General features: G+C 42.0%; 1 protein-coding gene across 1 annotated transcript; it reads left to right on the top strand.

The window, feature by feature from the left end:
- Positions 1-1,101: 1,101 nt before the first annotated feature.
- Positions 1,102-4,041, top strand: LOC117810015. The gene has a single exon (XM_034679552.1). The coding sequence runs from the start codon at positions 1,202-1,204 to the stop codon at positions 3,965-3,967; it is 2,766 nt and encodes a 921-aa protein (XP_034535443.1). The 5' UTR covers positions 1,102-1,201; the 3' UTR covers positions 3,968-4,041.
- Positions 4,042-25,797: the final 21,756 nt, after the last annotated feature.

Genomic DNA, 25,797 nt, shown 5'->3' with positions numbered 1-25,797 from the left:
CTGTGTCGATTGACGCGTGCTGGGCGCGGGGAGCGGCGAAAATAGACTCCCCGCGTATCTCTGGCAGAGCGGCGCGGCGGAACGCTCCAGAGACGGAGCTGAGACGCGCCGCAGCGCGCCCTGTGGACTCTAGAGCATTGACTTGAATGGGAACCTATTTGCTGCGACGTGCGCGGCGCAGCCGTAACGTAACGCGACGCATCCTGTGGATCTTGGGCTTTAGGATACGGCCCGTGTGTTTCCTCTATACCTCAGAGGAATGTAAAGGTGAGACAAAGCTGATGAAATATTTGATGAACTTTAAGACAAGCTTTTATCTTTTAATGACAGCTTATTGGAAACGACTCACAACAAACACACGTTCAAATAGAATATGCATATTTTAGTGATGATGGTGACGCGGGTCTGTTAATATGTTCTTATTCAATGAATGGAATGTGTAAAAGGCATCAAAATATAATCTGACTTCAGTTCTCCCTCTCACCAACTGCGTCGCCAATTTCCCCCGCCTCTAAAATGTACGTACGCCTGGGTCAGAGTTTGCTTACCGGTCGTCACATTTTTACTCAAGTTCGTTTTTTATAAATCACAAACTTGGCGTGAAAACTGGCGTACGTCAGTTTCAGGCCCCGTTTTGTGCGTAAGCAACCTTTATAAATGAGACCCCTGAGCTTTAATTGTTTTTTTTCACTCAAATACATGGGATGCACAGTATTCTGTTTTTGTAGTCAATCACTATAAATGTCTTTGCTTTTGTGATTCCCAATCTTGATCTGTGACTGTAAATTTGTCATATTTCTCAATAAAAATATTAATTAGAAAACAACAAAAGATTACACTTGTTTTTTGAACCAGGCAGTAGACATGTTTATTTCTGCTGCAAAGATCGTTTGTTTTTGTTTTTAATTTGTGTGTATGTGGTTTTGGTGGACACTTGAACTGCAGTTTTTAACACTTTTGCTCACAGCTGGAGGTTGCCGCTGGTAACAAACATGTCTTTGTGATGTCACAGTTAAGATCAAAGGATTTAGAGCGTGATGTCATAGGGAGGTAAGAGCTGTGCAACTATATGAAGGTGTAGGAAGATACCCGATCAGAGCAGCTCGCGTTGCAGAGAAGAGAGAGAGAGAGATTTGTGGTACACACCTGTCGGTCGTGAATTAAAACAATTTGGAACCTTTGAAAACTGTTCACACCTGACATGGCTGAAATGGAATCTACAGTTGAGGTAGGTGAAATCCTACACAGTAACACGTCTACCTACACCGTCCAGAAGTTTATCGGTGAAGGCGGCTTTGGAAAAGTGGCCAAGTGCCTGAATGTCAACACTCAAGACCAAGTGGCTATCAAAATACTCAAGAAGGACTCTACTGCAGCCGAGGACGCAGAGAGAGAGATCGCCATGTTAGATCTTATATCTGTACGAGATCCAGACCACATTAACGTGGTGAAGTTCTTGGAAAAGTTTCAACATTCGGGACAGACCTGTCTGGTGTTTGAGATGCTTGAGGAAAATCTGTATGAAATGATCTGCAAACAGGGGAATATGCCTGTGACTGCGATCCGGCCAGTAGCTCAGCAGCTGTTGGTCGCCCTGGATGCCCTGAAGGGTCTAGGTATCCTGCACACCGACATCAAACCAGACAATGTCATGCTGGTCAGCCAAGACCAGCCCATCAGAGTGAAGCTGATTGACTTCGGTTTAGCCACTCCTGTCTCCAGCGTAGAGCTTGGTGAATTATGTCAGCCAATTGGATGCAGAGCTCCAGAAGTTTCCCTCGGCCTGCTCTACAATGAGGCTATCGATATGTGGGGTCTGGGCTGTGTTCTGGGCTTACTCTACCTGGCTGCCAACCCTTTCCCCAACACTGACTATCAGGTGATGAAGATTTTGATTGAACTTTTTGGCCAGCCGGAGGACCACCTGCTCAACGCTGGAGTATACACTCGCAAATTTTTCACAAAGAAGGATGAAGGAACTGACGGTCCAACATGGAGGCTACTGACGTCTGAGGAGTACAGAACGCTGACTGGCAAACAACTTCAGGAGGATGAGGACATAATGAAGCTGCCCAGCTCTCTGGACGGTCTGGCTCATATCTTCCCAGTGGACGAACCTGCAGAGCTTAAGGACAGGTTAGCGTTTATAGACCTTTTGAAAAGTATGATGCATCTTGACGGAGCTTTGAGGATCTCGCCCAGTCAAGCTCTGCAGCACCCCTTCATCACCATGTCCCACCTGTCCGAGCACCCTGACAGCTCAGACTATTTAACAACTGCCAGAGAGATGATGGGAACACCCCAAAATCCTGACCAGGAGTCAGCTGCTGGAGCTGAGGAAGATATCAGAGACCCCTGCACATGTGATGGAGATATAGAAATGGAATCTACAGTTGAGGTAGGTGAGATCCTACACAGTAACACGTCTACCTACACCGTCCAGAAGTTTCTCGGTGAAGGCGGCTTTGGAAAAGTGGCCAAGTGCCTGAATGTCAACACTCAAGACCAAGTGGCTATCAAAATACTCAAGAAGGACTCTACTGCAGCCGAGGACGCAGAGAGAGAGATCGCCATGTTAGATCTTATATCTGTACGAGATCCAGACCACATTAACGTGGTGAAGTTCTTGGAAAAGTTTCAACATTCGGGACAGACCTGTCTGGTGTTTGAGATGCTTGAGGAAAATCTGTATGAAATGATCTGCAAACGGGGGAATATGCCTGTGACCGCGATCCGGCCAGTAGCTCAGCAGCTGTTGGTCGCCCTGGATGCCCTGAAGGGTCTAGGTATCCTGCACACCGACATCAAACCAGACAATGTCATGCTAGTCAGCCAAGACCAGCCCATCAGAGTGAAGCTGATTGACTTCGGTTTAGCCACTCCTGTCTCCAGCGTAGAGCTTGGTGAATTATGTCAGCCAATTGGATGCAGAGCTCCAGAAGTTTCCCTCGGCCTGCTCTACAATGAGGCTATCGATATGTGGGGTCTGGGCTGTGTTCTGGGCTTTCTCTACCTGGCTGCCAACCCTTTCCCCAACACTGACTATCAGGTGATGAAGATTTTGATTGAACTTTTTGGCCAGCCGGAGGACCACCTGCTCAACGCTGGAGTATACACTCGCAACTTTTTCACAAAGAAGGATGAAGGAACTGACGGTCCAACATGGAGGCTACTGACGTCTGAGGAGTACGAAACACTGACTGGGAAAAAACTTCGGGAGAATGAGAACATAATGAAGCTGCCCAGCTCTCTGGACGGTCTGGCTCATATCTTCCCAGTGGACGAACCTGCAGACCTTGAGGACAGGTTAGCGTTTATAGACCTTTTGAAAAGTATGATGCATCTTGACGGAGCTTTGAGGATCTCGCCCAGTCAAGCTCTGCAGCACCCCTTCATCACCATGTCCCACCTGTCCGAGCACCCAGACAGCTCAGACTATTTAACAACTGCCAGAGAGATGATGGGAACACCCCAAAATCCTGACCAGGAGTCAGCTGCTGGAGCTGAGGAAGATGTCAGAGACCCCTGCACATTTGATGGAAATATAGAAATGGAATCTACAGTTCAGGTAAGAGAACAAGGGAAGTCCTACAATAATGTCCCAGAGACTCAGTCCTGTGATGGAGCTCAAGCGGAGGACTCCCCTAGAGAAATGGAATCTACAGTTCAGGTAGGTGAAAAAGAGGACTCCTACAATAATGTCCCAGAGACTCAGTCCTGTGACGGAGCTCAAGCCCAGTCCTACGACAACATATCCATGTCTGGATCATCTGAAGGAGAACTACCATCCTGGATGTTCAATAAAGAAGAAGACGACCCATTCCCTGTTGGAGCTGAACAAACAGAATCTGCCCCTCCTCCCTCGACCTCCCCCAGCCACTTCAACAGAGCAATGAAGAGGATCCGCAGGTTCTTTAAAAGAGTCAAGACGACCTTCTGTTGTTGCTGTCCAGTGGAGGATGACTAAATGTGTGCCATTTTCCCAACGTTATTCTAACAAAAAAATAAAGCAAATAATAAATAATAAAAATAAGGACTTCATTTTTGTATTCATTCACTTTAAAAGTTTGTGGTTAATCCTTTAGTTCTTTGTACCCTAAAGTGAGTCTTTAACAGGCTCAACACTACACTTTTAAAAAGTATTACTGCCTATTACTTAATATAATTTGTAAACATTTTCACACTTAAAAATACTGAGTAGATTTTAAAGCTTTGAAATTAAGTAAAACAAACCTTCAATGATGAGTAGCAGTAAGTAATATTTTTAATTGTCTGAATGAACAGACTCAGTAGATTTACTTAAGTTGATTAAATGTAACTGAAATACTGGGTAAACTGTATAGAAAACATCTGTAGGAAGCATTGAAAAAATTGAGTAGATATAATCGAAAACATTTGAAGGATATAACTGAAAACTTTAAAATGACTTATTAAAAAAAATCTGTTGCACTGACTTTTAACTTTATTTACCTGATGCTATTGGAGTATTTTACTTGAATATGGGAATTCATTTTAATGTTAATCATAGCCTCACATTGATAAATAAGAACATTTTATTCCCCAGCAGTTTATTTTTTCCACATGACGAATAGAAATGATTTGCTGCATCAAATTAGATGTATAAAATGATCCATGTGAAAGCAGCTGAATTATTTTATAAAACAATAACAGCATAAGCAAGAATACTGACACAGTATAGTCCAAGTAATAACTAAAAAGTGCTTTGAAATTAGTGATTTGTAAATAACTCGGAATCAAGCCACCTTTCTAAGGTTTTGCCAACCAAAACACAATAACAACACATCAATTGTGCTTTTTATAAATAAACAAATGAAGTCTAGGGTAAAAAAAACCCTGGGCTATGTCCGAAATCACCCACTCATTCCCTACTCCTTACTCACTATATAGTGAACTAGATGTAGTTGACTATATAGTACATTCACTCAGCAAAATTAAAACAACATTTCGGACACTACTGGCTCACTGGCCGGCCGCTGAGAGTGATGTAATCACTGTCGCACAACTAAGATGTCGCTCATGGACGGCTGGGGATTTACAGTTATTTTTCTCAAACACTGTAAAACGTCATGGATTTCAGTGATAACTAATATTATACTTAGCGTGTTTTGTCACAATAATCAGATATAATAAATAAATGTATTACATATTATTATTATTATTATTATTTCGCGCCACAACCTATTTGAGTGTCTCGTGCCTGACTTTTACTGTCACTCCGTTTCAAACCTTTTTCCTGTGAAACCTTCAATCTTTCATTACTTGACGGCCGAAAGATGCCTCCTGTTAATATTTCTGCTTCTCTTTTGACTCTTCTTTAACTCATTATTCTTCGTAGAAGAATCAGAGTAACAAGAGAAAGACAGAGAGGACTGAGACATGCCGTCGTTGCTATACTTCCAAGACGTAGCCAAACTGTAAGTCAAAAGATATTAGTCATTTGAGTGCTGGTGGCCTAGCGGTCTAAGCACCCCACATACAGAGGCTACAGTCCTCGTCGCAGGGGTTGCCGGTTCGATTCCAGGCCGGTTGACCATTTCCTGCATGTCTTACCCCGCTCTCTACTCCCCACATTTCCTGTCAATCTTCAGCTGTCCTATCCAATAAAAAAAGCCAAAAAATATATATATATAACTTTAAAAAAAATTAAAAAAAAGATATTAGTCCTTTGCGTTTATATTAGATATATTAGATAATATGGAATTGCAGTATGTAATGTCATAATGTCAGTCTACACCCCCTCCTGGGGAAACTTAGATATGTCACAGTATTGTAGCCACATAAATCTTCTACTGAGTAATTTTTACATACCTTTTGATCACATAAAATTTCAAAACATCATATTATGAGAATCAACATCTTTATTTACAGTTCAGACATCAATCTCAGTACTGCAGAGTGAACTGCCATGTTCCAGTTCTGGCCATGTACGTACTCTGATGGCCAAAGTGACCTCCGTCCTGACTTCTGCCTCTCCAGACCCACCATACTCCACCTTCTTGAAATCCTGCGCTCACCATCTCACCACGGCTGGGGATTTGATCTGGAGATCCTTGTTTTTTTGTTTTGGTTGGCAAGTGCCACGTCTTACTGCGTAGTTTCACGAGCCTTTGGCATTCCCCGCTCAACTGTACATGACATTGTTCACAGGGTTTCAAAGAAAGTCACCGGGCTAAAGAACAGGGTCATCGGCTTGTCACCCCAAGATGACCTAGCGAGAATTGGTGCAGGCTTTGAAAACCTGGCAACTTCCTGGAGGGACTGTCTAGCAGACGGTTCAGAGCGAGCAGACATAAAAGTAATCGCTTCAAGCTCTCCTTCCTCCCTACTTCCATCTCTCTACTCAACAAAAAATCTGCACCAACATACTCTTGTATGAGTATTAGGGTTCACTTACTCTGCACTAATGTTCATATGATATTGCTTTTTTACTGCCACATTGGTATCTTATTGTTATTTATTGTATCATTGGCATTGTTGTGTCATTGGTATGCCTCAGTGACATGGTTTCTTGTCGTGACAGTCGGCATGTTATTGTATGTTATGTTTAATGAATGTATTGTTTGTGAGCAGCACTGCACTTATGTCCACGACAAATTTCCCCCCGGGAAACAATAAAGTTTATCTTATCTTATATGTAGATTTGATGCGTTTTAGTTGACATCTCAACTTAAGTCAATACTAATGTAGATTCTCTTTTGTAGTACCAACACACCTTATGTAAGGCTCAACGTCCATGTGCCAGTCCTCAGGATCTATATGGATGCTGAGAGAGACATGAAGGCTGACTTCAGGATGACACCCCAGTCATTCAACGGTCTCCTATCCATTTTGGATGAGAGGAGGGTTCATGACTGGGGACATCATTTAGAAGTCCTGATTCTTGTTTTTCCACGGGGTATCATACCGTGTGACTGCCCGGGCATTTGATGTGCCGAAATCCACAGTGTTCAGAGTCATCCACAGGATTGCCAAAGAAAAAAAAAAAGACGATCTATTTCCCTAGTGCGACTGCTGTGGAGGAGGTTGGCAGAGGATTTGGAGCTGTAACACAGCATGAGGCCTTCAACAAGGCTGTGGGGCCATTGATGGATGCCATATTCGGATCAAACCACCCAGGGGATATCAGCAGGACTATTTCAATTACAAACAATTCCATTCAATTCAGATGCAATGGTTCACCTAATACTTCTTTGGGTTTTCCCATTTCTTTAGAAGCCTGAGCCGTTGTGATATGGTCCTGTAACCCCATCTCTGTAATGACCACACTGTGTAGAACAAACAAAGGTGGTGGTCCTCTGTGTTAGGATGAATTCATGGAATAGGACAGAGGAGAAAATGTATCAACTATATAATATAACAATAATACTAATAACAATAATAATAGTAATAATGATAGTAATGATAGTAATAATAATAATAATAGCCATAATAATGATAATAAAAATAATAACAATAATAGTAATACAAATAATACATTTTATTTATAATGCACCTTTCAAACCAAGAGTTACCCTGATCATAGATTGAAGCCCGCAGACTGAAAGCAGTCATACGTGGGGCGCGGAGGTTCGATGGGGGAGCAGCATGGATTAATAAAAACAATACACCATAGACTGTATGAAATATGGATGTAGTATCCATGACGTCACCCGTCTGTTTCTGAAGAGTCGGCGGCAGCCATATTGCTGCAGTCTAGCCAGTGTGACGTAAAGAGGCAGAGTTTGAGCCTCCTAGCCAACAGCTACAGTGTTCCCGCAGTCAGCTGTGCCTCTCATTGGAAGACTCGTAATCTCAATATCTTTGAAATTGCCGCGTTAGAAAAAAATTCACCCCCCTCACAGTGGGTCTCGTTCATGAAACGTGAGTAAATCTGTGTGTAGATTTGCACATAAAAGCTCACGCTACTAAAACTCCACTCTGGATTCATGAACGGTGCGGGAAACTCAGATTTGAACGTAAACACGTGTGTAAGATCATGATTGCCAACCCATCGTAGATTGACAGTTGCTCCTGGTGATCAACAATTAGCATAAATCCCTGCCCATGAATAGCAAATGAACACCATATAAGGACACAGACCTGTGCATCTGGTCAGCCTGCCCTGCAATCATGGCGCAAGGAAAGAAGAATAGAGAGTGAAAAAAGAACTTCTCCGAGGCGGAGATTGAAATTATTTTGGGCGAAGTGGAATGTAGGAAGCACATTTTATTTTTTATGGATATAAAATGGTAAGTCTCTACATATAAAACACATGCATTTGTGTAGAAGACTACATTCTTACCGACAAGCCAGTCGTCTCTCACAGCTGCATTCTCCAAACGGGTGCCAACGCAGTAAGATGTCATGCGTCCCCCACCGGGCCACTGAGCCACAACGTTGAGCAACACACAGTTTGCATCACATAGCTGCACATTCACAGAATGAAAGTGTTTCCAGTTTATGTATGCAAATGCATCATAGATGGAGCCTTGATGCGTACTGTATGGGTGTGCAGTCTATGGCACCGATGACATTTGGCATGTTGGCCAGTGCGCTAAACCCCCGCTTTACCTCAATTTGCCGTTGTGCGTCATAGGGGGAATTGAATGTACACCGGCCTTAATTCAATAATGGCAGCAAGTACTGCCGGTAAAATGCGGCTCATTGATGGCTGTGATATTCCAGATCTATCTGCCATCTCCTGCTGGAAGGTCCCTGTGGCTAAGAATCCCAGCACGGAGAGTACCTGCAAATGTGCAGGTATGGCGTGGCTTCTTTTAGTTGGCCTCCTCAGATTAGGCTCCAGTTAGTCTGTGTGGTTTTTAACAAGTAGTTCACATTCTAAATAAACCTAATCCTAGATCTCAAAGCTTTAACTGCCAACTTATTTGTTGTAAAAATATGTTATATATATATTTTTAATATTTTGTCATGTTTAAATTTCGTGTCTCAAAGGCATCTGTGTATTGTGCACATAACAGAGAGCAGTACGTATTAAAATTGTAATTTCCGACAGTGACAAGCAGTATTTATGTGTATTCCTACATTTACAGAAGTGCTACACAGTCGGGAGCAGGTGTAGATTTTGTGAGTAGTTACTCACAGATCAGCGCTACTAAAAAATTGATGAATGCAGAAATCCGTGTAAATTTTCGCTGCACATGATTTACACACAAATTCGTGCTGCTCACGTTTCATGAATGAGACCCAGTGTGAGCAGCCTAATCTAGCACATATGAGCTCCAGCCACAATACATTTCTTTACCTGGTGCTGTCTTCTCTCCAAATTTTGCAACGTCGTTCTACATACTACTCGCTCTGTTTTTGCTCTTATTTCCAAGAGGAAAAATGGGAGAATAGGGAGAGGTAGAGCAGTAGGGGGAGGTAGAGCATACATCCTACCTGACTGGAGTGAGCTCTATCCCAAACAGGCTACTCAACCTGGCTCTGCCTCCCTGCCTACTTTATAACACACCCTCTTAAGACTGTCCTCTTTTTTCTCTCTCCCCTACCTCTTTTACACTGCAAAACCTCAAAATCTTTCCAATTGAAATTTTCTCATTTTTAGTCAAAATGTCTTCTCCCACTTGATTTAAGATACTTTATATAACAAATTACGTTTGAGCAAGATAAGGGACTTGTTTTAAGACATTTTAAATATCTTGTTGAAATGATCTTGTTTTGAGTTGTAATTTAGAAGAAATAAAGTTTATTTTACATTTCACACATTTTTCAAGCTGAGATTTAATTTCTAGAAGATGGATAATCTTGATTTAAGACAAACACTTTACTTGATTTAAGTAAATGCATTTTATTGGAGAATCTATCAGAAAACAGCTCCATTGATAAAAGAAAGAAAGAAAAGTTGTTGTTTTTAAGGGTGGGTTACAGTTTTCAGACACCGTTTCTTCTAAATCAGATCCAAATATACATCCTCAAACTACATGCACACAATGAAACACCTACTTTTGAGCATATCTGTCTTATCCTAAAAAACATCATGGCTGAATATTAGTATATCCAGCTAACTATGAGAATACATTAGATCTCAAAATGCTTAAATTAAACTTTGTAATCTTATTTCAAGTACAAGATGGTCTTAAACCTAGAGAAGTGCTGCTATAATACAACTCAAATTAAGGTGAATACATCTCAAATGAAGAAGTTGACATGAAATGTATTAGTGCAGAAATCTTTTTTTGAGTGAAAAAATACTAATTGTTATCATTCTTGGCTTATTTTGAGACACTAAGATTTAAAATACTGGTAAAATATTGCTTAAAATAAGTTTTCCCTGCTAATTTTATGATCACAGTTTGCTAAATATCACGTCTTATTTTAAGAAATCTTACTAAGCAAATTTTCACTTGTTATATTGGCAGATTTTTTTAATTATTTCAAGGTAAAAGTACATTCAAATACGTTTTTTTTTTTTCTTGTTTTTGGAGGGGCATTTTTCTTTGCTGCCCCGGAGCAGTTAGCATCTCCCCACAAAACTACATAATGCCTCTTCAATGAGCCACCAACAAGTCTCCAAAAGTGAACCAGTTTCTGTTGGATTCACAGCCCAGGAGTCTCGTACTTCCCGTCAGCACTTCTTGTTTTGTCTGCAGCAAAATAACGACTCCACTTCCTGCTGAAACTCACACCATGCCTGAGTTTGAAGCTCACCCACGGAGGATAACAGGATGGATTTCAGTGTTCTGGGGTCTCATTTATACTTGTTGCTTACGCACAAAAAGGGGCCTAAAACTGGCTTACGCTAGTTTTCACGCAAAGTTTTTGAGTTATAAAAAAACAAACTGGACGGGAAAATGTGACTACTGGTGAGCAAACTCTGACCCAGGCACATTCCAGAGGCAGGGGGAAATTGGCAATGCAGTTGAGATTATATTCTAATGCCTTTTACACATTTCTTTTCATTGAATAACATATCAACAGACCCGTGTCACCATCATCACCAAAATACGCATATTCTATTTGTTTGTGTGTCTGTTGTGAGTCGTTTCCAATAAGCTGTCATTACAAGATAAAAGTGTCCATCAAATATTTAATCAGCTTTGTCTCACCGTCATATTTCTCCAAGTGTAGAGGAAACACACAGATCGTATCCTAACGTGTTCGTCTGGAGGTAAAACCAAAGTAGCATGAGAAGACGTAAAAGAGCCGCGGAGCAAGTGACAGTCATGGTTTCTATGGTTCTAACCCCTAGGCCACCAGCACCCCAGAGAGAGGAGATCTCTGAAGGACGTGAGCTCTCTGTAACGTGAAATAAAAGTGTGTGTCCTGTAAACATGAAACACTGCAGTGAGATCTGTGCATAATGATGAATGATGGATGCTCTGGCACTGGTGAGGGACACATGAATGCTGCAGCGACGTGGAGTAACTCAATACTTTCATTTCTTTTGTGGCCCTCCTGCAGTAAGAAACAAACAATAAGTGCTCTCTGACCTCCGCTTCATTCACGAGGACCCCGGTTTGTGTGTCAGGAACTTTATTTTGTCCGTCTTCCTCTCTGTTGTTGCCGTGATTCACCGTGAGAACCTTTGATCTTCGGACTCATTCGTAAGCATTTACATTCATAAAGCTCTTTGCATTGACCGTATATGGTTGAATGTGGGCATGAAAAGGGCGAAATACGAGGCTGAACTAAGTGTGCATATCTCAAGGTGGTTTGTGATTTATAAACGGAACAAAATTTGCGTGCTAACGGTTTTATAAATCAGAATTATTTTTGCCACACGCCATTTCCAGGTTTTCGGAGTACATACCCTTTTAGTAGGGATTCTACGCGCTCTTTTATAAATGAGACCCTGGGTCTTTGAAGCTCTAACCCTGAAGTCACAGCAGCTTGGTATGTTTTGGTGTCAGCCTCTCGTTAGCCCTGATTGCGCTCATGAATATCCATGAGGATGTCAGCGAACACAAAGGCCTCATTATAATATTGTTTACACTCTGCTGACCGGGGTCACATCCTCTGCTTCACACCCTCGACCCTTGCTGTCTCAGGTCAAGCTTCAGACCTGCAGCAGTTTGACTCTGAACTTTGGAGGAACTCGTAGCCTCGGGCTCCTCTGATAAGAGTTTGTGAGCGAAGCTTTAGTTTCCTCCGTGTTGTCCCTCCACAGGGCGTCGAGAGTGGACACGTAGATTGTTGTGGTGTTGCTTTTAAACTGTAATGAAGACACTTCAGTCATGTTTGAGAGACTTCTTCTCAGATCGTATCAGGGAATTTTCTTCTGCCAGCTCCAACACGCAGGTTCAGTAAGTGTGACAAAGCATGCAGACGACATCCTGCTTGTCCCACGAAACATCAAAGAAACTTCGGTCTACATTTCTTTTTCCAGATATCTACATGTTAACTCGTGAATCTGTAGATTTCTTAATCGGAGCTACACAGTTTTTCAGATATATAACAGCTTGTGCTTCGTGAGTTGAAAGAGGTTTCATTCCTTTTAACTTCTGAACTTTCTGCCAGAGATGCCGACACCAAATCAACTGGTTTCGACGTCTTTATGTCACAAAGGTGTTAACTTATCACACACCAAAACTGTCTCCTCCTCATCCTTCTCACTTTTTGATGAGAAAGAAAATGAGAGTGGTTCGTGTTAGTTGGATAATCCCAGGTCTCTCTTCCGTGTCCGGTCCGTCTCCGATCGGTAAGTACGGGCTTTAAAACACAGAGCTGAACATTAGAGACTTCTTAATACAGTTGCGTACACGAATTTTGAGCACAATAGTTAATTTTTCGCTCTCCGCAGTAATTGTTTGATTATACAAATCAAAGTTCAAACTTTGGCATCATGACAGTCTCATTTATTGCTGAGGCGTCCTTTCGGCCAAATTCCACCAGATCAGTCTCTGATTAGACACAGCACTAGATCTGATAGGTTAACTTCCTCTGGATCCGCTTTGTTGCGTTCCGGCTGCGTCTCTTAACCGGCAGGTCGGAGCCCTCCGGATCAGATACGCAAGACTATTTTTCCCTGATGATGGAGCACGACTTATCAATCTCAACAGAGCAGATGGAGCGGGACCGGAAGTCAGACACCAAAACAAAGTGAAAACATCCAGTTAATTTTCAGAATGAAACACTCTGTGTTATTACCAGATCGTATTTCACTTAACTACAACAACAAACCATCATGTTGAGCGGAGCCAGGCCTGGAGTCAACAGGTCAGAGGTTTTCAGAGGACCAGAAAGACAACATGGATGAGGAGAGGAGGAGGAGAATCCTTGATTCAGTAACTACTGCGGGAAAACTCCGGTCACATGACTCCAGCTGTCTGGCGGTCCTGCTCCGTGCTGCGTTATGAGGCCCACAACCGGTGGGTGATGCTGGACGAGAACAACTTATTCCCTGTGCAAAGAAGATTATTTTTCTTGTACGCACAAATAATTTTTGTGCACATGCACACCAGATAGAAATCATCACCTCTGCAGGACTTCAGGGCCTCCGTTCCTCCTCGTTCTTTACCTCTCGCTCTTTTATCCTCCCTCCTCTCTGAACAATAAAAACATATATTTTTTTGGGTTGCCATGATCCTTTTCGTTTATCTTGTTTTATTTAGACTCTTGTGTGATTAGTACTCGCAGCTTTTACTTAAAAACAGGCACATTTTGCAGCGAGAGCCTCATAAAAGAGAGCCGTACTGATGATGATACAAAAACAGAAGAACAAATCAGGACGGCAAACTGGGAGAATGAAAGAAGACAAAGCAGGGAGAGAGAACATCAGTATTCACAGCTGGCGCTCTTCGGTAGTTTTAACTTTAAAAATGCGTCTGTTCCAGCTTTGTACGTTTCTTCTTCTTCTCTCTCCATACGTCTTCTCTCTCTCCATCTGTCCAGGTGCTGCTGTTTTCCCTGACGTGCCATCTCACTCGGAGCTCAAAGGCACAGTTTTGCCCTTCAGTTTCACTTCCAATATTGACTGAAAAACATCCTTTCTTTAATCTGTGTAAACCCTCATCCTCTCAGGATCTGTTATTCAGAGTGGCTTACCTGCGTCTGTGGTTCAGACGTGACTCCTGTCACAGTGAGGACTGTTAGTGTGCAACAAGGCGTCAGACACTCATCCTCGTTTTTTATTCTTTCCACATTTTAACCCTTAGGAATCACACATTCTCTCCGTGCTTATCACTGTAAAGTTTAGCACACCACCCGGTCGTACAATCTCTAAGTTTCAGATTAAAGAAGACAAACGGACACTAAATGAAGAGTTCGTAAATCTAAAAACCTTACTCTTTCAGATGTGCACATTTTGAGAAAACATCAAGAAATTGTAATAATGTTATTTATTAATCTTTATTAAACTTCTGATAAAAATGGAGGATTTAACTTTGATTTTAGAAATCTTTATGTCATTTAAAACACTTTAAACACTTTGTCGGTACACTTTAAGACACTTTGAGTTCGCCAGACCAGGCTTTTTTGAATGGATGTGCATGTGGTTTGCGGTACTTCTGCAGCCAGCCTCTAGCGGACGCTTGAGGAACTGCAGTTTTTATCATTTACGCATTGGGCTTTGATTCTCGCAGCCGGAGGTTGCCGCTTGGGAATGAGCATAAACTGCATAAATAATAGACGTAGTATCTGTGACGTCACCCATCTGTTTCTGAAGCGCGACGTAAAGAGGCGGGCTTGGAGCCTCCTAGCCAATAGCTACAGTGTTCCCACCGGTCAATCAAGTCAGCTGTGCCTCTCATAATCTCATAATCTCGCAATCTTAATATCTTCAAAATTGCCTCATTATAAAGAAATTCGCCCCCCTTACAGTGTGTGCCGATCGAGAAGTGAGCTATCCAGACTACACTCGTCTTTTGTACCAGGATGTAAACATGTTTATTTCTGATGTAAAGATCGGCTATTTTTAATTGGTGTGTATGTGGTTTCTGGTACCAGCCTCAAGCAGCATGCAATGAACTGCAGTTTTTCCACACCTCCACATTGGCTTCAATACTGGTAGCCGGAGGTTGCCGCTTGGTTGCATCCCACGAGGGCAAAGTGCAGCAGTACACACACTCCTTGAATCACGATTTAGTTTTACGTAGTTTTGGTTTGTGAGTGTGTGTTGTGATTCTTGGTGGTATCTTCGTACAATAACACACAAATGTATCAGTGTATTTGGAGTGTTTATAATTTGCTAGTAGACGAAGCGTGTTCATGTTACGTACAGATGATTTATACTCCTATATGTCAACAAGGACTACAAGGTGGAACATAATGGTGTCACACTTGTGCTTCCTGTTCTGCCATCTCCTAAATAAATCTGTCAAACGATGACCTGAAGTTTCCCTTTATCACTCTTCTTAAGGTTTCTGCAGAAGTGACATTGCAGGGAATATTTTGTCCTGTTAGCTATAAATTAAAGCTTGCTTTGGCAATAAATGCACCAAAGAAGTTCACAAACATTTCCTCTGAAGTTTTTGTGTTTATGTTTTTAATCTGATTGAAACTTGAGTTTCTGCATCACTTACCGCACGACTAACCGATCATTAACCCCCGACCTGCAGGCTCATTCTTTCTGGAGCGGTTCAGTAATTGTGTGTTTCTGTGTCGCTGCTGTTTATTGGTTCAATAGTGGCACAGAGACTCTTGTATCAGACCGAGCAATCATGTCCTTCTGATTATACTACAACACTTCTCAAACCATGTGTTAAAAAATAAACAGAGCTTAAGCTTTTAGCCTTATCCAGCACATGTAAAAAAAACAAAAAAAAAAAACCAACTAAAACACTTAAACCTATACTAACTGTTATGTTCTAATTTTAATATATCTGTTTATTTTTGTTTTATAGATTTCTTTACATCCTATTCATCCTATTTCATCAAACCCCTGGTGCCCTGTCTTCCTATTAGAATAGAATAGATCTTTGTCATTGCTGTGAAACAACTCTTTACATAGCAGCCCATAATTTAACATTTAAAATAACACAATATGACAATAGAAATAATTAATTCATTTAATTTTGTCAAGTTCTACCTATGTACTTTTTTGAACCTAAATACTGTTTATTTTGCAATGAAGTAATTTATTTTAAAAAAATCTGAATTAAGTTAGTTTGTTGTTTCAAAGCATAACAAAAGCAGTAAATTAATAACAAAGAATTTATTGAACAAATAACAAAAAATAACCAAAACTGCTAAATACAACTCAAATAACTATAAATTAAACAATTACATTAAAAATGTAAACAACAATGAAACAACACTTTACAGAAACCTCTATAATCAAATGGCAGTTTCTGGAAGTGAGCCTCCAACTCCCTCCTCAATGCTTTAGAAATGAGGTGCTCTCCAGTCTCGGTCAGCGGTAGCAGCAAACCTGGCCTGCCCTCAGCATCCATGGTTCCCAGGGCATTTACCACTTCTTCAAAGCAGGCTTCCTGTAGGAACAAAATTACAATTGGATAATATAATATAATATGAAATATAATAAATTAAAATAAAATAAAATAATATAATAAAAGCTAATATAATATAGACTAATACAATACAATACAATATAATATATAATATAATATAGACAAAAAAAAAACAATACAATATAATATAATATAGAATAATATGATATAATATAATACAAAACAATATGATATAACATAATAAAAGATAATATAATATAGACTAATACAATATAATATAAAATAATATAGAATAATATAATATAATATAGAATAATATAGATTAATAAAATATAATATATTCTATCAAGAGCCCTCCGCTTAACGTCTGTGTCTTGTCTCACCCTGCCGGGATTCTTTTTCCCTTAACAACCTGCTAACCATACGTTATCCCTTACATATAATAAAATGTAATGTAATATAAAATAATATATATATATTAGCACACTGCCAATAGTATTTCTCAAATGTAAAACACAGAAGCCAACAGTAAGACTCAAAACCCACCTCCATGGTTGTATGGATTGTGGAGTTTAGTGCAAATCCATAGGGACTCTGGCTGACTCTGTTTTATATTTAAGCTTAACTTATTTATCATGTTATCAACATTTATTTCTTACTACACTTTCACACATTCAAATCTTAAAAAAATCCTTTGAGCGAGGGAGAGAGAAATAAAAACTTACCTTTAACCTTCCCCTGAACTGTAACCATTTTGGTTTGCTGTTTTGCAGCACTAAGGCTGCACCTAATGGACGGCCGATAGAGGAGCCACCTTCCTCTCTCCTCCAGATTGGGGGTAAGGGACACTCCCACAGAATTGAAGAGTTTGGTGTCTCTTGTAAAATTAATTGCGTATGGTGGGTTCTCCCCCCTCTGATTCAAAGAGTACTACTCTCTCTACCTCCTTTCCATCAGTTATGGCTATCACTATTTTTTTTTGTTGTTCCTTTTGACACCCCCTCTCCACTAAAACTCCATGTCAGTGTCTTCTCCTCATCCTTGCTACACAAAATTGTAATGTGCAGAGGCGGGAGTTTAGCATATGTCTTCCCAGGCTTGGATTTAAGTATACTGAAGTCCATGCCTGAGAAAAAGGACAGAAACAATGGAATTTCTCAAGTATAGAGGTGAGGGTAAAGATTTTAGAAAGGTAGAGGACCACAAAAACTGATAGAGAGATGGAGATGACAAGGAGCTAGGGAGCTGGGAGCAGCAAATTTGTAAGACAAACAGGAAACAGACATAAGATGATTATTGTAACCCATACATCAATTCCACTTTTATCTAGAATTTTCTGTTTCTCATGAAAACCTCGTAGCTGTGTGACTACTAGAAAAAGGAGATGGTTTTTGTTTCAAAATGCAATGAGCTGCCTACTAGGTAGAAATACATGTCCACCTTGTCACCCTCCAGTCACTATGGTTCAAACTGAATAAATAAAATAAGAACACAGATGGAAAAGTCCAAAATGCTAAACTTGTGTTAAATAGAGGCTTATAAATGAGTGCCATCTCTAGGGCTGCACAGCATCAGAGGAAAAAAAGAATATGGATTTTTCTGTTGTGCAACATAACATTATAACACAGTGAAGTTACATTTAACACTAAGCTATGATCATCATGGCTACATCTATCTTAAAGTATATATTATTGCAATTATAGGCCATATTTAAGTGTTAAGTGATGGCTATATCATAAATTGCCTAATCATTATTTATGGTTTATTTGTTTACTGTCGATCCCTAATGTTTTAAGGTTCAGATAGAATTCATATACACAAAGTGAAAAGGCCACGTCATGCCACTAATGCAGTGTTTATAGCAGGTGGTAATTTGCCTGACGGGCTTTGGGGAGTACTAAACATTAAAAGTGTTTAGTCATAAAGGACAAATACATTTTGAACTGAGTATTTCTAATGTCTTACTTACACTTCCAAGTTGCAGTGATGATATAGGGTTGCACACAGAAAGGGGAGAACAAGTGGAGAAGAGAGAGAGAGATTGAGAATTCAGCTTCGAGAGCAGAGCAGTGCCTGCGCACATGCGTATGTCTCTCGCTGTGGCTCTCGCCGCGACCCTCGCCGCGACCCTCGCTGCGACCCTCGCCGAGACTCTCGCCGAGACTCTCGCCGACAGAAACTTTCCGTGCAGAGCTGATTTGTGCTCGCGCGAATTGTTGTTCACAAGCAAGTGTCATTCCCCACCTCTGTCCCTTTGCTGTTATGCACGCTCGCAGCTATTTAAATAACTCTTGGTTGCGCGTGTGAAATATTATTTTCTGCTCGTGTATATGTTTTTACGAGCTCGCCCGTTTTGACACAAATCTAACGCCATAGTCGCTCTCTAAACGGAAACACCAGTCGATCTCTGCCATGGCTTTTAAAATAATTTTTAAGGAGAGCATTTTTGCTATATATACCACTATACAGTAAGAAGCTGGGCTATGCTAAGGAGGCTTCAGTTCATCATCTAGTTTCCCTGTCAACCTTGCCTCAAAAAATCCTGAATATGGAAATGAAAATCAGTTTAACTGTATAACTTCAGGCTTCAGTAGTGTTTAGTGTTCTCATACTTCTCACAATTTCAATAACAGTATTCTAACAAATACAATCTATTTAGAAAAAATCTCAATTTGAATGTTAAGTTACGTTTTGTCATATTTTTGGCCATTTTTGCCTTTATTGGGTAGGTCAGCTGAAGAGAGTCAGGAAATGTGGGGAGCAGAGAGTCGGGCATGACATGCAACAAATGGTCGAGGTCAGGAGTCGAACCCGCAGCCACTGCAACGAGGACTACAGCCTCTGTATATGGGGCATACGCTTAGCCCGCTAGGCCAGCACCCCAAATGTTGAGACTTTGATTTAAATGGATAAGGGTGTTAGAATCTGAGTGATGTTATAGTTTGGAACAAAGCAGTGGACTGACCGTTGGTGGTAAAAGACAAACTGAGCTAATGAGCTCACACTGTAGGAGGGAACATGTCTGACCCGAGGTGCTTCCCACAGTGTTAACAAGGACAGGAACAATCGTATGTTAATTTAACAGCAAGGCCGGGGGGTGATTAGCATGTAAATAATAACCAGAATCAAAGAGAGAGGCATCAGAGACACACATAAACAGATAAATGTTCCAACTCACACTCGGACACACTGTGCCTTGAACTCCATGAGCTTCAACATGTCCTGAGCTCCCTGTATTCTGCACATACTGAACAATAGAATGTGATTTCATTGTTCAGCCAGGCAGTGCATGCAGCTGCCAGCTCTCATTGAGCATAAACACGTGTGGCTGGCTGCTCCTACGTATGAACAAGGCGCTGTGCATTTAGGGGGAGTTTTACAGAAAGGGCCCAAAGCTCAAACTTTTAGTTTGAAGCCTATGTTGTGTAAATATTTTGACATGTTCTGTTCGCATGAAATTATGATGTTGGATCGGGTGGTTCCATTTTAACATAGAAAGCATACAGTTCATCACTGTCACATGTAGTATCATCTGCCTGCTGTACTTGCTCCTTACTGCATGTCCTGTACATCATGTAGTGGCACCATCACTACCATGATAACTTAGATCGTGGAGCTGAGGGCAACACTACTCTACCTGTCCTGACATGTTTATGATTCTGTTGTCATGGTCACCATATCTGCTGCTGGCTCTTCCTGTTAGTCTTTGTTCATTTGGAAGCTGACAGAGATCGATCCAAAGACAGTTAAACAGTTAACAATCTGACTTCCAGCTGGACAAATCTCCTGTGTCTGCAGGGATCAATAGCAGTCAGTGTTGCTGATCCCAGCAGACAACAGACCCAGAGAAAAATGACCCCTGACACACTTACAGTTCACCTAGAACACACACACTGACTCAGGAGGGATGTCAGACATGTCTCCTCTGAAAAGACTGAGCTGTCTACAACATGAGGAGAGATGAGATCTTATAGAGCCAGGAGGTGTCAGATCGTCAGGTGTTTCAGGTGAACTGACAGACTTCACCAGTTTGTGTTGTGTTTAAATGACAGAGGCGATAATAAAAAGATCAGTGCGTAATAAACAACACAAGACAGGTGATCTGTCAGACCCTGCGAAAGCAGACACAGACACACAGAGGGGACCTGCGGGAGGTCTTTAGCTCCACCCTGATCATATCCAGGTCTAAATCAGTCACAGTACAGTGACCAGACCCTCAGGATTTCACTTATTCTCTCTGTGGAGGTCGATCCTCAGAGGAGCTTTTTCCACATCACACACTAACTGTGAGTGACTTACATAAACAGTCTTATAAAGACTTATATTACCTGGTAATTTCAACTGCTGCTCTGTTAAGAACTCACTGTCTCACTATAAAAAAATAAAAATAATCAGCTCGGACTCATAGAGCCTCTGATTGACGGACAGTCTGGAACACAGCCTCTGGTTGGTCAATAGACTCAACACAAAACATCATGAGGTAGGGACAGCTTGCAGTTTGTAACAGACACATGGGCAAAGAACCACAAGAAGTCCTGGAGTAGTGGATGTATTGTCTTGTATTTACTGGACAGAGTCTACATGCAGACTGTTACAGTTAGTCAGTTAGCATACAGCGTTCAGAGATATTATCACCAAAGTGAAACCATACACTCTTTACATCAGATGAGTTTGGTGAGATAAACAACGATGTGTGCAGGGGGAAGACTGAGATTTATCAGATTTGCAGAGCAGCTCTAACAGATGTAAGATTAAATTTCATGAGCTGGTAACAACACTGAAACTGCTGTACTGATGTTAGCGTCGGTGATAAGAGGGTGTAACAGTCAGGTCAGTCTGGAGTCTGAAAGTCTGTTTTCAGAAGTCTTTTATGATCATTGCTCCTGGAGCAAGACACTGCAGCAGGACACAGCAGAGGAGGTATGACAGTGCAGAGGACACGGAAAAACAACAGATAGGGGCACATAGGGCACAGCAGTGGATGTAGGACACATCACGGGATGCAGGACACAGTATAGGATCAAGGACACATCAGAGTACACAGGCCCCACAGAGAGCACAACCCAGCGGAGGACACAGGACACAGCTGAGAACACGAGACAGCAGAGTAATCAGGAGACAGCAGAGGATGCAGGACACAGAAGAGGACGCTGGACACAGCAGAGCAGACAGGACACAGAAGAGGACGCTGGACATAGCAGAAGACAGAGAACGCAGGACAAAGCAAGGGTTGTGGGACACAGCAAGGAATGTTACAAACATTATCATGGGTGTTTCAGTGGATCAGAGTGTCACATTATCAGGAGTGTTTGAGAGTTCAAAATGTCATATCATAGGGAGAGTTTCAGGGATCAGAGAGTGTCACATCATAAGGAGTGTTTCAGGGATCAGAGAGTTGAGCATGAAATATAAGGACATGACCCTCACCTCTCTTACACTTTACTGCCTGATCCAGTGAGACCACTAACATCAGCTTGGACAAATCATCGTACACTCCTTAGTGTAAAAAAAAACAAGGAGGACTGTTGATAAATGGATCAATGTGAACTCTAAAGATTTGTTTTACCTCTCTCAGTTTGCAGACAGTCTGTGTTTAATTAGTGCAGACAGTGACAGAATGTTAACACATCACTCCTCTGATGTGGGATATCTGTATCTATCTGAAAACAAGCCAACTACAGAGTATCAAGGTAATCTGTAGGTCTGAGTGTAGAGTTTTAAACCTTGCTCTGATAATCCCACATGAACAGAAAGATATACACACACACACAGGAGAGGAAGAAGAGGATGATGCTCCCGGGAGCTCGACAGTTCACTGAACAATGTTCTCAGCCAGGGAGCTTATGAAACATTGATAAGAGTGGCTGAACAAAACATGTCAAAGCACAGGCTGCCGAGCATCACTGAGCTTGCACGCAGTGGGGAGGAGGAGGAGGGATATCGGCCCTCCCCCACGCCAGCCTACGTCTCCTACACACACTCAAACACCTTCAGGCTGCATGCAGACAGACAGCAGCACTACACAGGTGTGGTGAAGCTGTGGATCTCCAGAGTGCAAACCAAGCATCCTAGTTCAATAAAGAGCAGGACCCTGGCTGATGGTTTATATACCCTCTGAGCTCTGTCGTCACAGCAGCAGCCATGGTTTATGTCTGCACGACGTAAATTAGTACACCACAGACTGCTTTAGGTTTATTAACAGACTGTGTGTTGATGTAATGATGCCTACCAAGGGCAGTGTCACTGCCCAAACAATTTCAATTAAGAGAGACATGCTCTAATTTGAAAAACATGTAAGGTCAAAAACTTGTGCACATGACACTAAGTGGAGTAAGTGCTTCAGGCCTGTTGGGGGCACTCTGTCCAACAAGTGTATTGTTGACTTTTTTGCATTTGTTTCAGACTTCTGCATGCAACATTGCAACATTTTTGACTTAGCAGAATGTTTCTCCTGATAAAGACTGTTGCCTTCCCAGCCTCATTGTCCCTGTCAGCTACTGTAGGATGTAGCCTCAGAGGGTGGGGTCCTCAGTCCTGTTTAACAAAATGAAAGATACTGCTGACAAACAGAATAACATAGAGGAGGAGATTAAAATAGGCCAGTTTATCTCCCCTGTAGCTGCCACTGGTCTGTGCTGCTGCTGCTGCTGCTGCTGGTGGTGGTGGTGGTGTAGTTATTGCTAGTGCTGGTGCTGATGTTGCTTCTGCTGGTGAAGTGACATTTTCATGAGCAGACTCAAAGTCGCACTCAGACTAACGTGGGAGTTTTTTGCGGACGCCTCCGGGCGTGTTGAGATATTTGGCTGTGATCCTGCCGATGAGATTTACCATGAAACAGTGGCCTTCACTCCCATGATGCCCCGCTGTAGGTTTTAGTGTGATGAAGATGACAGAGTGTGTCGCGTGTTTGCTGGATGTGACACAGCGGCTCATTGTAAACAGGTGTCAGTGGTGTCAGTTAAAGCAGAAGAGGTTCACACTGCAGTCACACTAAACAACACGTCACCTGAAGTTACTGTATGGCTGAGATCTGAGACTATGAAGCTGCACCAGGTGAGCCAGTTGTCCACACCACTCTGTGTCTGTGAAGCCTCCTTCTGGGAGCATCTGACTTTAAAAGTTTAACAACTTCTGAAATAGATGAGGGGACACAGACTCCTTCAAAACATGACTTTATATGCTGCAGAGAGAAAGATGGTAAATGGACTTGAACTTAAATAGCGCTTTTCTAGACTCTCTGACCGCTCAAAGCGCTTTTACACTTCTTGTCACATTCACCCATTCACTCACCGATAGTACAGCCTGCTATATAGTAAGGGACCATCAGTATTAGCTTATATCATTCACCTACTCCGGACAGAAGAAGCAATCACAGCTTTGCCATGAGTCACACTGCTCCTAAGCTGTGGGGCCAGGTCTCAGGTGTAAACAGTGTGACCAAACTGGAAGCGTTCACACAGCTCTGATGAATGGCTTCATTAACCAAGCTGGACCTGCAAAGTTTGTAGGTAGATGTAATCTGCCTTATGGGGCCTTATTCACACCAAAGGCGAATAAAATCATTTGCACAAAAGAATTACATGTAAAGTCAATGTAGAGACGCGAATAGACGCTAGTAATGGTTTGGCGACGCGAATTAGGCGACGCTTATCATTTGTGCGAATGATTCGCGAGAGTTGAAGGATCTGAACTCCAGCGAATCCATTGCACTGCGATAGCTAATCAGCTTGCAGATCACTCAGTGACGTGAGGTGTGACATATGGACCAGTGGAGATTCATTCATCTGGAATAAACAGGAGCTCACTGTGAGGACAGAGTGAGGAGGATTATCTGCTGAGTTGTGAAAAACTTTGTCAGCTATGGGTTGTAGTAGGAAGCTACTTCTGCCCCCTTTAGCATAACCAGCTTCCCAATTCACTGTCCACAAGCTCAACCTTGTTTGAGATGAAACAGACTAGTGTGACATGAATGTCCCCGTCTTTAGCAATCCTTTACACGCGACATTGACGCGCAAATAGCGCAAGTAAGCACAAAACATTCTCGCGTCTGTATTTGCGCAAATTGTGCAATCATTCGTGTCTGGTGTGAGCGCGACATTAGAAATGTCTGCAGGTCATGTTAGCAAGTACAGCTCCATCAACCTTGTATCCAGATAAAGTTGTGTGTCAGAGCTTCAGCAAACTTTGCTGTGTTTAACAAATGTGGTGGCTGGTGTTTTTGAAGGTTGTGCTGTGCACTTGAATGATGAGGTTATCTACAGCAGCGGTTCTCAACCTTTTTGAGTCGCGACCCCCAATTTAACATGCACTGGTGTCCGCGACCCCCCCCCCCCCCCCCCCCCCCCCTCACGCGCACAGGTCAATTCATACAAATTTAGTTGATACAATGCATTTTGAAAAAGTAATGAAGCACAAAGCAACTAGAACAGCTCCCTGACTGAAATTCTGTAATATAATATTAGATATATTTTTCGAAAATTATTTGGCGACCCCCAGAAATCATCTCGCGACCCCCATTGGGGTCGGGACCCCAGGGTTGAGAATGGCTGATCTACAGGGACACTTAAGACAGTCATTGTTTATGTGTTGGTTCATTGTTGGAGCTGCTGCACCACTCACAATTAATCTGACTAAATGCGATTTCACTGGAGCAACAGTAGCTTGCCTCAGGCATGCTGTGCGAGCATATTTGGGGTCTGAGGAGCAGTTTTGTGCATCAGCAGTAAAAATAAGGCTAATTTGGATCTTGTGGATGGTGAAATATTAACTGAGTTTCTGGAGGATCTTTTCCTCATTTGGTGTTCCTCTTACTAAGGAAGAATTAGTTTCTTCAATATGTTTAGGGCTGTCCTGAGGCAGGAGGATCCATGAAGTTCTTCCAAAGAGGGAAGAAGGCAGCCTATGATTTCCTGGCTGACCTTTATGAGCCCCTGGAGTGCTTTCCTCTGTGCCACTGTACAGCTGGAGAATAACACACAAAGACAGTAGGTCAGGATGCTCTCTATTGAGCAGCGATAGAAAGACACCAGCAGTTTTTTGGGGTATGTTGTTCTTCCTCAGAACTCTTAGGAAATAAAGTCTCTGCTGGGACTTCTTCACCAGCTTGACTGTTCGTGTCCCAGGTCAGGTTCTCCATGATGTGGACTCAAGGGAGGAAGAAGAGAGAACCAGTGCTGAGGCTGAGGGCTGTGGAGGTGTGGGGGGAAACTCTACTCCTCTGGGTGCTGTCTGACAGGAAGTCCTTTATCAAAAGACAGGTGGAGTGTGGAAGTCCGATGTCTGTCCGTTTGGACATCAATCTGTGGGGGAGGAAGCAGAGTTAAGGTGTAGCTCCCCTGCTGCTCCAGATGTGACAGCACAGCATGGAGAGCTGTGGCCACGGTGTCCTCATTAAGTCTGATTTATACTTCTGCATCGAATCGACAGC

The sequence above is a fragment of the Notolabrus celidotus genome, chromosome 3 (genome assembly GCF_009762535.1).
Source record: "Notolabrus celidotus isolate fNotCel1 chromosome 3, fNotCel1.pri, whole genome shotgun sequence".
Taxonomy (NCBI): domain Eukaryota; kingdom Metazoa; phylum Chordata; class Actinopteri; order Labriformes; family Labridae; genus Notolabrus; species Notolabrus celidotus.
Note: the sequence above shows the minus strand (reverse complement) of the source record. Positions and strands in the feature narration are given on the sequence as shown.